This window comes from Miscanthus floridulus, chromosome 17, assembly GCF_019320115.1.
Source record: "Miscanthus floridulus cultivar M001 chromosome 17, ASM1932011v1, whole genome shotgun sequence".
NCBI lineage: Eukaryota > Viridiplantae > Streptophyta > Magnoliopsida > Poales > Poaceae > Miscanthus > Miscanthus floridulus.
Window position 1 is genome coordinate 77,373,683 of NC_089596.1, and position 13,993 is coordinate 77,387,675.

General features: G+C 45.0%; 1 protein-coding gene across 1 annotated transcript; it reads left to right on the forward strand.

The window, feature by feature from the left end:
* Nucleotides 1–497: 497 nt before the first annotated feature.
* On the forward strand, nt 498–5,769 carry LOC136515824 (uncharacterized). Its single transcript, XM_066509311.1, has 7 exons — nt 498–751; nt 2,145–2,240; nt 2,402–2,462; nt 2,979–3,037; nt 3,570–3,626; nt 3,755–3,827; nt 5,565–5,769. The coding sequence occupies exons 1-7, from the start codon at nt 498–500 to the stop codon at nt 5,655–5,657; spliced, it is 693 nt and encodes a 230-aa protein (XP_066365408.1). The 3' UTR covers nt 5,658–5,769.
* Nucleotides 5,770–13,993: the final 8,224 nt, after the last annotated feature.

Here is a 13,993-nt window from a genome sequence, read left to right on the forward strand (position 1 = left end):
CTAATTGACATATAAACATTCGACGTGACAGGGACAAATTTTAGTTCTGAGATCGGCCCAGAGTGCTTCTTGCCGGTAGCAAATTTGTTTATTCCTTCTTACCCCTTTTCTTACCACCCATTGCGGAGGCCCTAAGACTGTCTCCAACAGCGTACGCAAAGGGTGACCTAAACGCAAAATGCGTTGTGCACAGTGTTTTGCGTCTTAGAATCACGCTCCAACGGAGGATGCATCCAAAGCAGCCATTTTGGGTACTTGGCGAATCGATAGGCAAAAAAACGTCGTCTCTCGCGACGACGCAAAAGCATAGCAGAGAGGGGGAGCTGAGGGGGGCTTCGGCGTGAGCTCCGTCCACCCCGCCGCCGCACCGGCGCCTCCAGGAGCGGCGCAAGTGGGAGTCCTCCTCCTCAGGCTCCGGGGGCAGCTCCTACTCCATCGACGAGCCTGAGCCGCGCCGCATCCGCGCGGAGGCCCACTGCCCGTGCTGCTCCAAGCACATGGACATCCTCTTCTCCCACCAGGGCCCCCCTCCGACGACCGCAGGCGCCACCGCCGCCGGCAGCTACCAAGCGCTGAACCTCTGCCCCAACTGCCGCAGCGCCTACTTCTTCCGCCCGCATGTCCTCGCCCTCTTCCTCTCCGCCACGCCACCCGCCGCTCCTCCTTCCTCCACTTCAAGCCCTGCGCCCTCGCCGCCACCGGCACCCGCACCGGCACAGCCACGGCGCCCCCTGTCTGGATCTACGTTGAGGTAGTCGCGGGGGTTGTACTTGTGCGGGTAGCCCCCCGGGAGGTAGAACCCGCGGGCGCCTGGCAGCGCCGTCGCGAGCAGCAGTGTCTAGGGTGGGCGGCGCGGGTCGGTTGTGGCGCTCGGCCCTGCCCCGGCGAGGAGCTCGCCGGAGGAAGGTGAGGAGGGGGTGTTAGTGGCGGCGGAGCAGATCTAGCGGGGGGCGGTGGTGTGGTTGCTCGGGCTCTGTTGGAGAAGGCAAAGATTTGGGTCCGTGACTTTTCACCGTAGATGACCTATATTAGTGAATGGGTGTCGTTTTTGGGTCATTTTTGTTGAAGACAGTCTAATAGTAGGTGGTTAAATTGTTGTACTAAGAGCAGCCATAATATTACAAAAAGTGACATAAGCCAACGAAAGTAGTCCTTATGTGTGTCAATTTATAAAGTGTTCTATGTAGATGTCCGAACTAAAGTAGTCCATATGCGTAATGATGGGCCACAAGCAATAAAATATACTACTTTCTTTCTTCCCCTCCGCTCGCTACCACACGTGTCATGCTTCCCGCGAGCTCATCGAGCATCAGATCCATAGCAAGGTGATTGGCAAGAGGACTGACGACGAGACCGACGTGGAGGTCACCATCGGTGATGGCGGAGGGGCCTCGAGACTAACCTCCCATCGACAATGGACGTCCAGCTCAAAGAACACGATAGCTGCCCGCGCACAGCAACTTCACGGCCCCGGTAGTCAAATTGCGCAGCGAGGTTGTCGCCCCGGCCATCGACGCAGCAAGGTCACCGACCCCAGACGTCCGTGCGCAACGAGCTGATTCGGGTGGGCCGTCACCAAATGTCTCCGGTCTCTCCCATCTGATAGAAGAAGGCTGATTCGGGTGGGTGGGGCGGGGGGTACAACGATCCAAGACGAGTTCTATCGATTCTGGGTGAAAGTAGGCTGATCTGGGCGAGGATAATGGCGCCAAGGGAGGGACGCGGGCACAGAGATAGAGGAAAATCTCGCAGCTCGGTCTGCTCGCTCGGTCGTGTTTGGTTTATAAGTCACGATTTATTAATCAATAAATAATTTTTTTTTCTCACACCAACCTAGCCAAACGAGTAGGACGGAGAACTATTAATCTTGCTATCAACAGCTTACCGTCAGGATAGTAATGAGCTATGAGACATCGTCAAGTTAAAAAACTGCAAGTCTCTAAACCCCGTATCTCATTTCCCCTTCGGTATACATAGCTTCTATCATTTTTGCCAATGAATCATCTTATAATCATTATTATCACCCACCAGTACTGCGATATAACGTTTGTAACCTTTGCAAATGTTTTTTTAAATTTTAAACACCATCGTCGCATAAACCGGCACCACTTGAGCAATTGAACGTGTTCAGCTGATTCCTTTAGTCCTTCCGCGTCTCAGGACTACAACGCCGGGATGACATACTACGGCGACAAGGCCAAGCCCCGGGCGTACGCGGCTCGCTTCGCGTCTCCAGATAGGTAGGTAGGTAAGGCCTCGCTCTACTCCATGAACTGCGGCCATTCCAGTTCTGTACTGTACATTAATTTGTGGTTACACAAGGATGCTGTCGGAATGAATTTTGGTGGTGACGTGTTGCACATGCTAAATGTGGAGTGCTCTGCTCCTTTGTTTGATGTAGGGATGAGCTCATAAGTGTGGTGATTAAGCCATCAAATCAGCTCAAGATCACATTCCTAGAGGTTATAACAGCTTTGCCATTTTATTGTTTTTGCCAGGCGTCTGTATGTTATGTGTTCTCACATCAGTTTAGAGCATTCTCTTGTATCCTTGAAACATACATAGAAGATAGAACATAGACAAGCTTATTAAAAGGAGTTTGAACATAGGCAAACTTTGTAGACTCATAGCTTTCTTAATAATTATATCTGGCATCAGAGGGAGTAGTCTGTAAGCTTGTCTATAGCTGATACGACACCTTATAGACAAGCACTTGTATCATCAGTTGAACTTGCTCTTATTACTTTTTAGTGCGATGAATTTCCAAAGTGTATTGAGTTTGTGTGTTTAACAATAAAAGGGCACACCAGCATAGGTATGAATATGACCAAAACCTTCTTTGTAAAGAAAGAGTCAATTAATAAGGCCTATATTATCAGACGCATTGATGCTGCCACTGATTTGCTCACCATGAAGGAACTTTATATGGTCTGTGCATGACCATTTCTAAATGATGTTCCAAAAATATTTGTTTGCAGGCAAAAGATATAACTGATTTAGGAACTCTAAAGGAGGCATCCAAGATATTTGTACCTGGTGAGTTATCTTAGATTTGGATGCTGCGCTGTTTTCTTTACAAACAAATTAGATGACAATGAATATGAAGCGTTCACATATTTCATATATCAATGATGAAAATAATCAATGTTGGGCCTAGCTTATTGTGGTTTGTGCATTATAAATGAGACACTTCATCTTATGATCAGCCTGACACATATTAACGTTTACATCTTTGACTTACTTTTCATCCAAGTTTTTAAAGCTAGCAAAAATTGTGCCACTTACTGTCATGATTAGTTGCACAAATAGGAAGCCTGTTTTAGCCAATGTGCTTTTCAAGACCTTTTTGTTTAACATTATATTGTCTTGGCACTATATAGTGTCGCTATTTCAAAATTTTCCCTTTCATTACAGAAATATAGACTGAAAATTTAAACCCCATTCTAACACACAAAGAAACATTGATAAGGAAAATATGAAGCGAGACTATTATATTAAATTCTAAAGCATTGACATGATGTACTGATCTGGGATGATTTGCCTTATATATTTTTGTTTCGTTTTGTAACTGGTGCAAAAGTATTCTCAGCTCGAACAATTAAAGTTAATGAAGAGGTGGATATTAGGTACTATATGATCTTTGTACTAACTTTATAGAAAAACATCCAATTAAAAAATATTCCTAGTTATAAATAGCATCCAAATTCGGAAATAGTTTTCCTTTGTAATTTTTTCACGAGTAATTTTTCCACAGGACATATTACTTCTATGAATTCCGTCTGGACAAACAACATGTTGCTCTGATGGCTACCGTGAATAGTGGAAAGGTACTCAGCTGTTCTTTTGATTCACATTCTTAAATGAGTATTGATTCCTATGCATTTGCACTTTTCAGTTGGATTATATCTACTCCATGTCTTCTATGCTGCTTTCTGTACTCCCTCTTCTGAAATATAAGGGATTTTCAGTTGTCCTAAGTCAAACGATCCTAAGTTTGACCATCTTAAATATTATTGTTCTTTTCTTCAAACTTAGGATGGTTTGACTTAGAGAAAAAACTGAAAACCCCTTACATTTCAGGACGGAGGGAGTATTTGTTTTCTTTCCTTCATCTATTTGTATCACTACTTTCTCTGTTTCTTTACTACTAGGGGCTTAGATTCTGATATTTAAATTTTTCTATTGAGAATAGGTAAATGTATGACAGAACCATATAGGCACAACACATGTATGCAAATCTTAGTTCTGCTATACTTAAACAGCTTGGTAGTTAGAAGGCACGCACTGGTTGTTTACAATGATGGTGGGTCAAGGAGCTCTCCAACACAACATGCTGTTTCATGCTTTGCCATATCATTAGCAATCTGTATAGCACTAAATTTTGTCACCCTTCCTTCGCGCTCATGCACAAGATAGCCATCACACAATCGTCACTGATCGTCCAGGCTGCAGCAGTCTCTGCATCAACCTCCTCCTCAACAGGAGCCTTGTCAGTGAGATGCGATACCTGACCAATACCCCTGAGTAGCACACACACTGTAGATGCCATAGGTGATAATTCTGGTCATTCAGCTTGCTGATAATGTCAGCATAGCATCATGAAAGGCCATAGGCTAGGACAGCAGCAAGGATGCGCCACAGCAGTGTGAATTGTGAGAAACAGGTGCAGCAGTCAGTCACAACGCACGAACAAGTCCCTAAAGCAGGACCAAATGCACAATGCAGTGGCACCAAGCACTTTTGACTCTTTGACCAAAGGCCAAAAGAAAGTAGAAGAATCCACTGAAACATCCCTTGCTATAAGCTGTTATAATCAGCAGCCGCACGACATGACACAAGTTTGCAGATGGCTTCAGGCAGTGGAAGATTAGGCGGCTGCAGACGACTCCAGTGGTGGTAACCGCACCAGGAGGGCCCTGGGCAGCGCCACTTCACTGAGCGGAAATCTAGAGCAGTGGAGCACCGCCGGAGCTGGACTCCGGACGCCGGAGTCTGCGGTGGGAACAGACTGGTATTCAAATCAGGCCTGCCGGCGGCAAGCCAATCTCTCTCAGATTGCACTGCTAGCAGCGGCTGAAGGCGACTCCAGTACAGATACTGAGACAACTACAGCAACTGGTTTTGGAGGGCGGCAACTAGCAGAGAGCCGGCTGACTGCTGGCGGAATAATAATCAGATCAACGACCGATCAGACAGAGCACAGTTTCGGCCTAGGCCCTTAACGTTAGACCCAACCAGGCCTGGCGAGATGTTCAATGGGCCAGCCTGCCCAGCCATATGGGCCAAATATACACATACAGTACTTGGCACTTATTACTGTACCAACATATATCAAGTTATTCTCTTTATTCTGGCCATGGAAGTAATTAATCAAACTTTTGTTCCTATCAAAATACAAAGTAAATCAAACTTTGTATTGTTAAAATACCCCTTAATTTGTTGAACTGAAAACTTATGCCAATCTTTAGCTAGTTCCTATACAACTCACCTTATCACCTTAGACAATTGCATTTTCTTCCTGATTCTTCAATTTTCTTGAATTTTGTGTTGTCATGTGGTGACAGACGTACATTGCCGGCGCTACTGCTCCAGAGATGAAATGGGGTGACGACGGCATGAAGTTGCGTTCGGCTGCCGTATCTCTATCCGTTTCATGATTGATTGTGTAAAAGATGACAACAAAAAGGATTGGGGTACAATTCTCGGATTCAGCAGTATCCATAGAGAGATCGATTACTATCCTAGTCATGGAAAGAAGGTAAATAGTTTTATTAGGGCAGTCCCAATGGTGCATAGACGATGGTTTCTATCATCATTAAATGACTTGCCACGTAGGCAAAACGCTGATATGGCAACGTAATTAATAAAGAAAGAGAGCAAAAATCATAGAAATGGTTTCTTCATGAAGAAACCAGGTCTACTCTTGACCCAATGCACTAAGAAACCATGAAATCGCCATTGGGGAGAAACCACCAGTTTCTAGGGAGCTCGTGTCACACTCCCATTGGAGGAAAAGATAGAGTTGAGAGAGAGAAAGAGAAAATAGTTATTACTCATAGAAACCATGGGTTGGAAATGAGTATTTTTTTTTGGTACGATATCCTATGTTATAGAAATTGCTAGTTTCTTTTATTGGGACTGCCCTTAGTCGACAAAAATTGTAAGTCTGTAAACGATTTTGGAAGTGGATATTTATTGTTATGAAGACTGGCATCATAATTGAAATTTGATTATTGAAATCTTGTTTACCTACAACTGATATGTTCATTCTAAATTGTAAGTTGTTTTAATTTTGTTTTAAGTCAGACTTATCTAGTTTTGGCAAAGTACACATACATCTACAGTACTCTCTATGTTCTAAATTATAAGTCACTTATACATAGCAAATTCGATGTACCAAAAAAGTCAAAGCGATTTATAATTTGAAACAGAGCGAATATCAAATAGATTTATCAGGTACAATATGGAATATAATTTGAAAGTGTATTTGATCGATACTGTAGATGTTGATTGTATAAACTTGATCAAAGTTAGACGAGTTGGCTTTGGACAAAACTAAGTTCTCTTAGGACAAGTTAGAAGACTAGTACTCTTTACACAATTCTAATAGTATAGCTTGATTTCTCACGTGCATAGTAATTGGGCACCATTCCTCGGCCTCAACATGCATGCAAGCAAGTGGCCAGTTAATCGAGTGTGTGAGCAAGAGAAGTCTGCACGATAAACCAAGCATGCAATCTCAATGGATGTACAAGCCAGTCTCACTGGGCAGTTTAATCTCTCAGTTTCCAAGATGCAATGTATTAAAAACGATGTAGATGACTTTCATCCCCAAGAAACTTTTATCATTTCTCTCTTCATCTATTCCATGTCATGTCAGCTCATTTAATGCCATGAAATTCTCATGAAACTTTCACCGAGACTGACCTAAGTAAATGTCTTTCTTGGTCTTTTGCCCAAGATAGTTGCGCCTTGTATACTAGGACGGAGAGAGTATTCATCAGAACTCTTGGAACTTATTAACTTAAATAAAATCTTTAATGAAAATTGAGTTTGGGCTCCAAATTCAGGAGTACCGGTAGTTGAAAACAAGGTGAAAAAGACAACCAAAAGACATTCTTTGTTGAACTGCTTAGGCGATAGAGCAAGACATTGTACATGGTGATGATCGGATCCATGGCTCATACTTGATTGGGGCAAGAATTTATCGGCCAATTATTCCAACCAAAACCATGACAAGTCAAAACTTAGGCTTGCCAAAGTTAGGGCAAAAAACACAGGTGTACATTTGGTTTTGTGCCATAATAGTAGTAGAAAATATTTTCTCTCTCTTGTGCGATTTAAGAAGTTTCTAGATACTTGCCAAAACTTTGGCCATAAATATTGGTGTGCCAATTCTTTGGCATTGAAACAATTGATAAATCTTTAGCATTGAACCAATTGATAACTGAATTTTTTGGCTTGCCATGATTGGCAAGCATTGGAAGCCAACCAAGCAGGCCTTACCTCAACTACTGAGGATGTGGTTGCCTTGAAGGTGGAGAAAGAAGGTAAGGGTTCCTTCAGCACATGGGCTTCGAAACACGGTGGAGGAATTGGATAGCGGCGATCCTTTCTTCCTCTAGCTCCAAGGTACTGCTCAATGGCCACCCGAGAAGACGGATTTGCCATGCACGGGGCTTACGTCAGGGGGATCCACTTTCTCCTATGCTGTTCGTTTTGGTCATGGATGTACTCAATCACTTCCTGCTATGGGTGGATCAAAGGCAGCTGTTGACGCCGGTCCGGGGAGTTGCGGACTTCCGGGTGAGTTTGTATGCTGATGACTTGGTAATCCTTGTAGCTCCGGTTACCAGGGATCTGGAGGCCATTAAGGCGGCACTACAGATTTTTGGTCTCGCTTTCGGGCTTTTCTCCAACTTCGACAAAAGCATGGCAACACCAATTCATTGTACCGTGGAGGATTTGTAGAGGCTAAATGAGGTGCTTGCTTGCCGTGTGGAGCATTTCCCATGTCGTTACTTAGGGATTCCGCTATCTGTTTTCAAACTAAAGCGTTCGGAGGAGCAATTCCTCATTGATAAGGTGGCAGCTAGAATACCTGGATGGAAGGAGAACCTGTTGAGCATGGCTGGCCGCACGGCCTTGGTAAAGGCAACACTGTCAGCGATCCCGGTGCATGTCTCCATCGCCCTATGTCTGTCACCGTGGGCAATTGGGGAGATTGATCGCCTACGTCGCGCTTTTATCTGGACAGGTTCAGAGGTGGCTGCTGGTGGCCGCTGTAGGGTTGCCTGGACATTTTGCTACTGGCCCAAGGAGCTGGGCGACCTCGGTATTTCTGACCTCAGGCGTGTGGGAATTGTGTTGCGTTTGCGGTGGGTGTGGCGCGACAGGCGCGCTGGCAGGATGCCTGTATCCAGGGAGAGCATGGTGCTGAAGCTGTTCTAGGCCGCTACGGTGCTGACCCTTGGCAATGGGGAATCCACCTTCTTCTGGACAAATGTCTGGCTGGATGGAAGATGCATTGAGGACATTGCACCGTCTATCTTTGCGACGGTCAGTGCCAGGAAGAAGAAGATGGTTGTGGCCCAGGCGCTCGCGGGGGATGCTTGGGTGCACCATGTGTAGGGGCCGGTGACTGCACAACAGATGCTCGAGTTTGGCAACTTGTTCGATCTTTTGGAGTCTGTTCATTTGTCTGATGAGCCTGATACTTTCCGTTGGCTTCTGTCGGCGGATGGAGAGTACTCAGCGGCTTCGGCCTACGGGGCGATGTTCTTTGGTTCATCACCCGTGTTTGGGGCTAAGCATGTGTGGAAGACCGCGGCACCACCGCGTGTACGCTTCTTTTTCTGGCTTGTCCTTCATGATCGCTGTTGGACAGCGGAACGAAGATTCAGACACGGTTTGCAGCCGTCCAGTACCTGCATCATATGTGACCAGACGGCGGAGACAATTGATCACATCTTACTGGGATGTTCACTAACTAGGGAGGTGTGGATTTTGGTGCTGTCCAGGCTAAATCTTCACTCTACCATTGTTGTTAGAGATGAAAATGTGTTTTAGTGGTAGCTTACGGCAAGGAAGCAGCTTCCAAAATTGTTGCGAAGAGGTTTTGACTCTCTATTCTTCCTGGTGGGATGGCTTATATGGAAGGAGAGGAACGCCAGAACTTTCAACGGCGTGGGGCGCCCAGCGGCGGAATTGGCTGCGCTTATTTAGGATGAGGCTTCGTCTTGGTGCCAGGCGGGCTTCACACATTTGCGGCTGCTGCTGTCCGTTTTGGGGGCTTGATCTAGCCTGTTGCCCGCGCTAGTCGCAACATGTAACTTGGTGTAATCCCCCCGTATGCTCTGGTGTGGGGTGGGGTGTGTGTTTTTGGTAACCAGAGTGTTACCATGCTTGTTGTTTGTTCTAAAACTTCTGTTCTGCTTAATGAAATACGCGCTTTGGCGTGCTCTAAAAAGGGTTGGGGATGATGACAACGATATGTGCTGCACTGGGATTGAAGAGTGGAGATTCGGAAACGAACATGTAGTCCTCCACTTGTCAAGACCGAAGCCACATCCAACATTGAGGACTCGACAAAGTGGGTCAGAAGTAGTGTCTTAAGAGTTCAGGATCTATATGATATCCTGAGATCGGTTTGGTAAAACTCATGTACCAAACACGCTGTAACGATATAGATAAGAGATTGACATCCAACAATTGAGCAACACAAGATGCATCTTTTACCTATATATAGGACTCCAAACTCAGCAGGAGATGCATACATGGCAACATCCATCAAGTTCTTCCCGGAACGGGAAAAAGGGGGGGGGGGGGGGGGGGGGGGGGGGGGGGGGGAGGATGAAAACAAAAGGAAAACCCTGTCCTGATTCTAAATTCACCTATCCCAAGACCCATACCCTTCTACGGCTTCTGAACTCCGCTACTCACTCACAAAGTCACAAGTCACAAACCCGGCTAAATTACAGGCGGACCAAAAGCCCTCGAGAAAGAAAGAAAAAAAACCACACAGGTCACCAAAATACACAGACGTTCAAACTCAACTGCCCGCGCGTTTTGACCATTTCTTCTTCTTCTTTTCTTTTTTTTCCTTTTTTTGCCTCGACGACGAGAGAAAAAACACTCCAATAACCCTACGAATTAAACGGTGGCTCATTGCATCGGGTCCTACTTGACCATTTGGTTCAACGGCGACGTGACGTCGGGCGGGTCCTCAGCCCTGTTCCTCGATGGGCGACATCATCACCGAGAACCGGTGCTTCTGGATCGATGAGCGGCGAAAGGTGGTGTTGTACCGCTTCGGCCCGACCGTCCACGGCAGGAACACACCGGTGCCGCTCTGGCCCATCCGCTTGCTGATGTTGCCACCGTCGGTGCCCGACGAGTCCATCACCATGGGCCTCGCAGGCGCTGCGGCCACCATCATGACAGGCGCGCGCATGGCCATGCCCCAGGCCGCGGGCGCCAGCACGGCCTGCGCGCGGGGCCAGGGCATAACCGATGATGGCACCGCTGACCGGGGGCTTCTGCGTCATGCACGCGGGCGCCGCCACCTAGGAGGCCATGGCTGGCTGCGGCTGCCAGGGCGTCATGGCCTTGGTGGGGGACAGGAGTGGGCTCAGGTGTGAATTTTTTGTAATTTGGTCACTTTTGAAACCAATTTTTAGAAAAATACCTACGCCAAAACATTTTCTAAAAATAGACCATTCTTAGGCATCTTATCACATGACGCCGAGATATGAGGCTCGACATCGTGTCACTCGACGCTAAGGTATTGCCACTGTAACAGAACCGACCAAATCATAAGAACGTAAGTACAAAAACAATCACTGAAGCAATCAAATTCCTGTACTTAAACTCCCATACTTCTGGTAGTCCAGAAATCACGAAGGATTTCAACCAACTCTCGACATACAAACCAAGATCGTAGTGATTCAATACAACACATCATCCGTTACAACATTTCATAAGTAGCATTCGGATTACATCCATCAGAGTTTAAATAGAATATTACAAATCCAAGTTTGAGTGTGCGGAAGCAACATAGTTTAGTACAAAACATCATAGTTTTCAATTACATTGCCAAGTCTGAGTCATGTCCCACAAAAGCATTATCAGGTACGAAGAACTAGTAGAGACCGCGCCCAACGGTCTAGTCTTCATCCCCAGCTGGGAAGAAGGCAGTACTTGCAGCAACCAAAGTAGAACTGGTCATCTGTAACAGGTGGGAGATAAACCCTGAGTACGAGAAGGTACTCAGCTAGACTTACCCGTCAAAACCAGAAATAAAGGACACCAAGGGTCATGCAAGGCTTTTCAGGTGGGCTAGCTTGACACAGTTGCATAAAAGAGCTTATGATTATAGTAACCAATTTAAACTTAGCATCAAGCTTAATATCATTTACCTGTCCACTAGATTAGCACCTGTACTATAGCACTCACTTATTAGGAGCAAACAATATTAACCATAGCAGGTATAATAAGGCTGTCATCATCATATCATCATTTCCGAACCCTTATGTTATTTAGTGTATCTACTTTGAAGATAAGCCCGTCAAGTTCTCACTAACCGAGAGAGACGGCGACTCGAATTGAATTACAACTCAGCTGAGGGGGTATTCCTAACTCTCACCCTGGCATACTTAGCAAGGGTAGCCGTGGGTCACCTTTGGAACATCTCAGGAACCAAATTCGCGGGTTCGATCAGCGCCAGCACTCTTAGGGATTACCCTTCTGCCAGGACGATCAGGACTTTTAAATCACCTATCCTTGGACTCATGCCTATGGCTCCCTTCCGAGGCGCACTTTATACTTATCGACTCTTGGCCTGAGGTGAGCTACTCGGCTTCGCGGTCGGTCATCAGACACGGCCAACTAAGAGAGAGGCATGCGTTCAACATGAATAGGAAAGGCTCCAAGATTCAGTCCTTAATCGACACAGACGGAGTCACTACAAACCAGCAAGCCTCCGTCCGGTCTTTATTTCAAATTAAGGCTGGTTCTTTTCCACAATAGCAAATATAGCCAACCGTGCCATATGTATCTTCCTATATCTCGCAGGTGATAGGAAATCACCCGACTTCTACCGTGTTTAAGCAGGGCTAAGCACTACACGAGCCTGAGCTACATAGGATTCAGGGTAACAATATCTAGACAAGGATTGGGTAACCAATGCAGCAAGTGTTTGCATCCAACACCTAAACTTAATGCAACAATATATATATATGTAACAATAATACTGTAACTGCATTTCGGAAATTAGGAGGCTTAATATGCTCCGGGGCTTGCCTTTCACAAAGTTGCAAGGACGGTGATCCGGGCACTCAACGGCGACCTCGTCTGGCACTTCTCCTGAAGGCTGCACCTCCTGAACTTCCGGTGTCGGCTGCTGCTGCTCGCTCGGTTCCTCGAATTCCAGCAGTGTTACTCCCTCCGGTACACCTATTGCATGCCGATGCATGAGATAAATATCATGGATGCATAAGGAATGACATGATGCTCATGATGAATGGATCACAGTAAGTGTTTACGAAAGCATCACTGGATACCCATTTATCGAGTAAAATAGCTCTATTCAAATCACTTTAAGCATGTATCTAACTTAACTTAAAGAACATGATCAACTTACCTAACTTGCATAACCTAAGATAAAGATGCTCATATTCAGTTAAAGGCCTAACACCTAGGAACATTACCACAAACTTAGAAATAGTAAAGGTATACATAATTTAACATTTAAAGTTTCATATGCATTACAAGTAGTCCCTTAATTCAATCACAACCAAAGTTCTACAATTCCAAATGACTTGTATGAGGACATTCTGGAAAGCTTATGAAATTCTCTACAAATCAGTGGTAAACAGCAAAGCATGATTCTTACGTTAACCAAATCAATTTCCAGTAAACCTAGAATCTAGTCCAGAAATGATAGGGTTACTAGCTTAATTATTTAATGATGATGCAAAAGCATAATTTGACCAAGACAAGTTAACCAACTTGTTGCACATACCTAGATAAACACTAGAAAGTATAGTGCCAACTTCTAAATAAATTATTTAATATCCTTTTCAAATTTATTTAGTTAATTAGGATGATTAAAGCAGTATATAGTAAAACTATTCATAAAAATCTACAAAAATTACAGTAGCTATCTCATGCTTCACATAGACTACCATAAAAATTTCAAAGCCATTGAGCAAGCAGAACTTGCTGTATCCAAAATAACAAGTGGCATGTCCATTTTTAGCATAATTAGGAAACCCTATTGAAAAGTGTCAAGCAATAAATTTCTTATTTTTCCTAGCATCATTCTAGCATAAGAATAGCACTCACCAAATTTTACCTTTATTGGACCTATAGAAATATTATGAAAATTCACACAAGATCCATCCATGCAAACAAGAGAATTTTATATCTCCTACATACAGTGTCCAGAATATATGAAAATTTAACTACAAGCTATTCATGATATGAACAGTACACCACAAAAATTTCATGCCATTTGGAGCTACCTAGAAAAAGATATAATTACCCCTATTTCTTGCATGCTTAAAAGAGATAAATAGAAACTCCCATTTTCATAACAGAACATGGCATGAACTATATTTTTCATAGAAACTAGACATTACCATGAACTCAACAAAATTAGAACCACATCATTTGGATCTACCATCTAAGAGCTACATATTTTTGAATATGTACATAAATCTGTGAAATAATAAAACAAAACAAAATAAGAAAACAAATCTCAGCCACTATTGGGCCGGCCCGAAGAAACGGTGGCCCATGATGCGTGCGCGAGCGGCCCAGCCATGGCATAGCCCAGCCAGGCTCCTGCCTCGGCGCGCGGTCACTGACAAAGCGGTCCCACGCGACAGAGAGGCAAGCAGGGGAGAAGAACAGGGCGGTGGCGAAGCTCATCGCCGGTGACTCCTCCGGCGAACCCGACGGTGCTACGATGTTCACTACATTAGTGCGCATC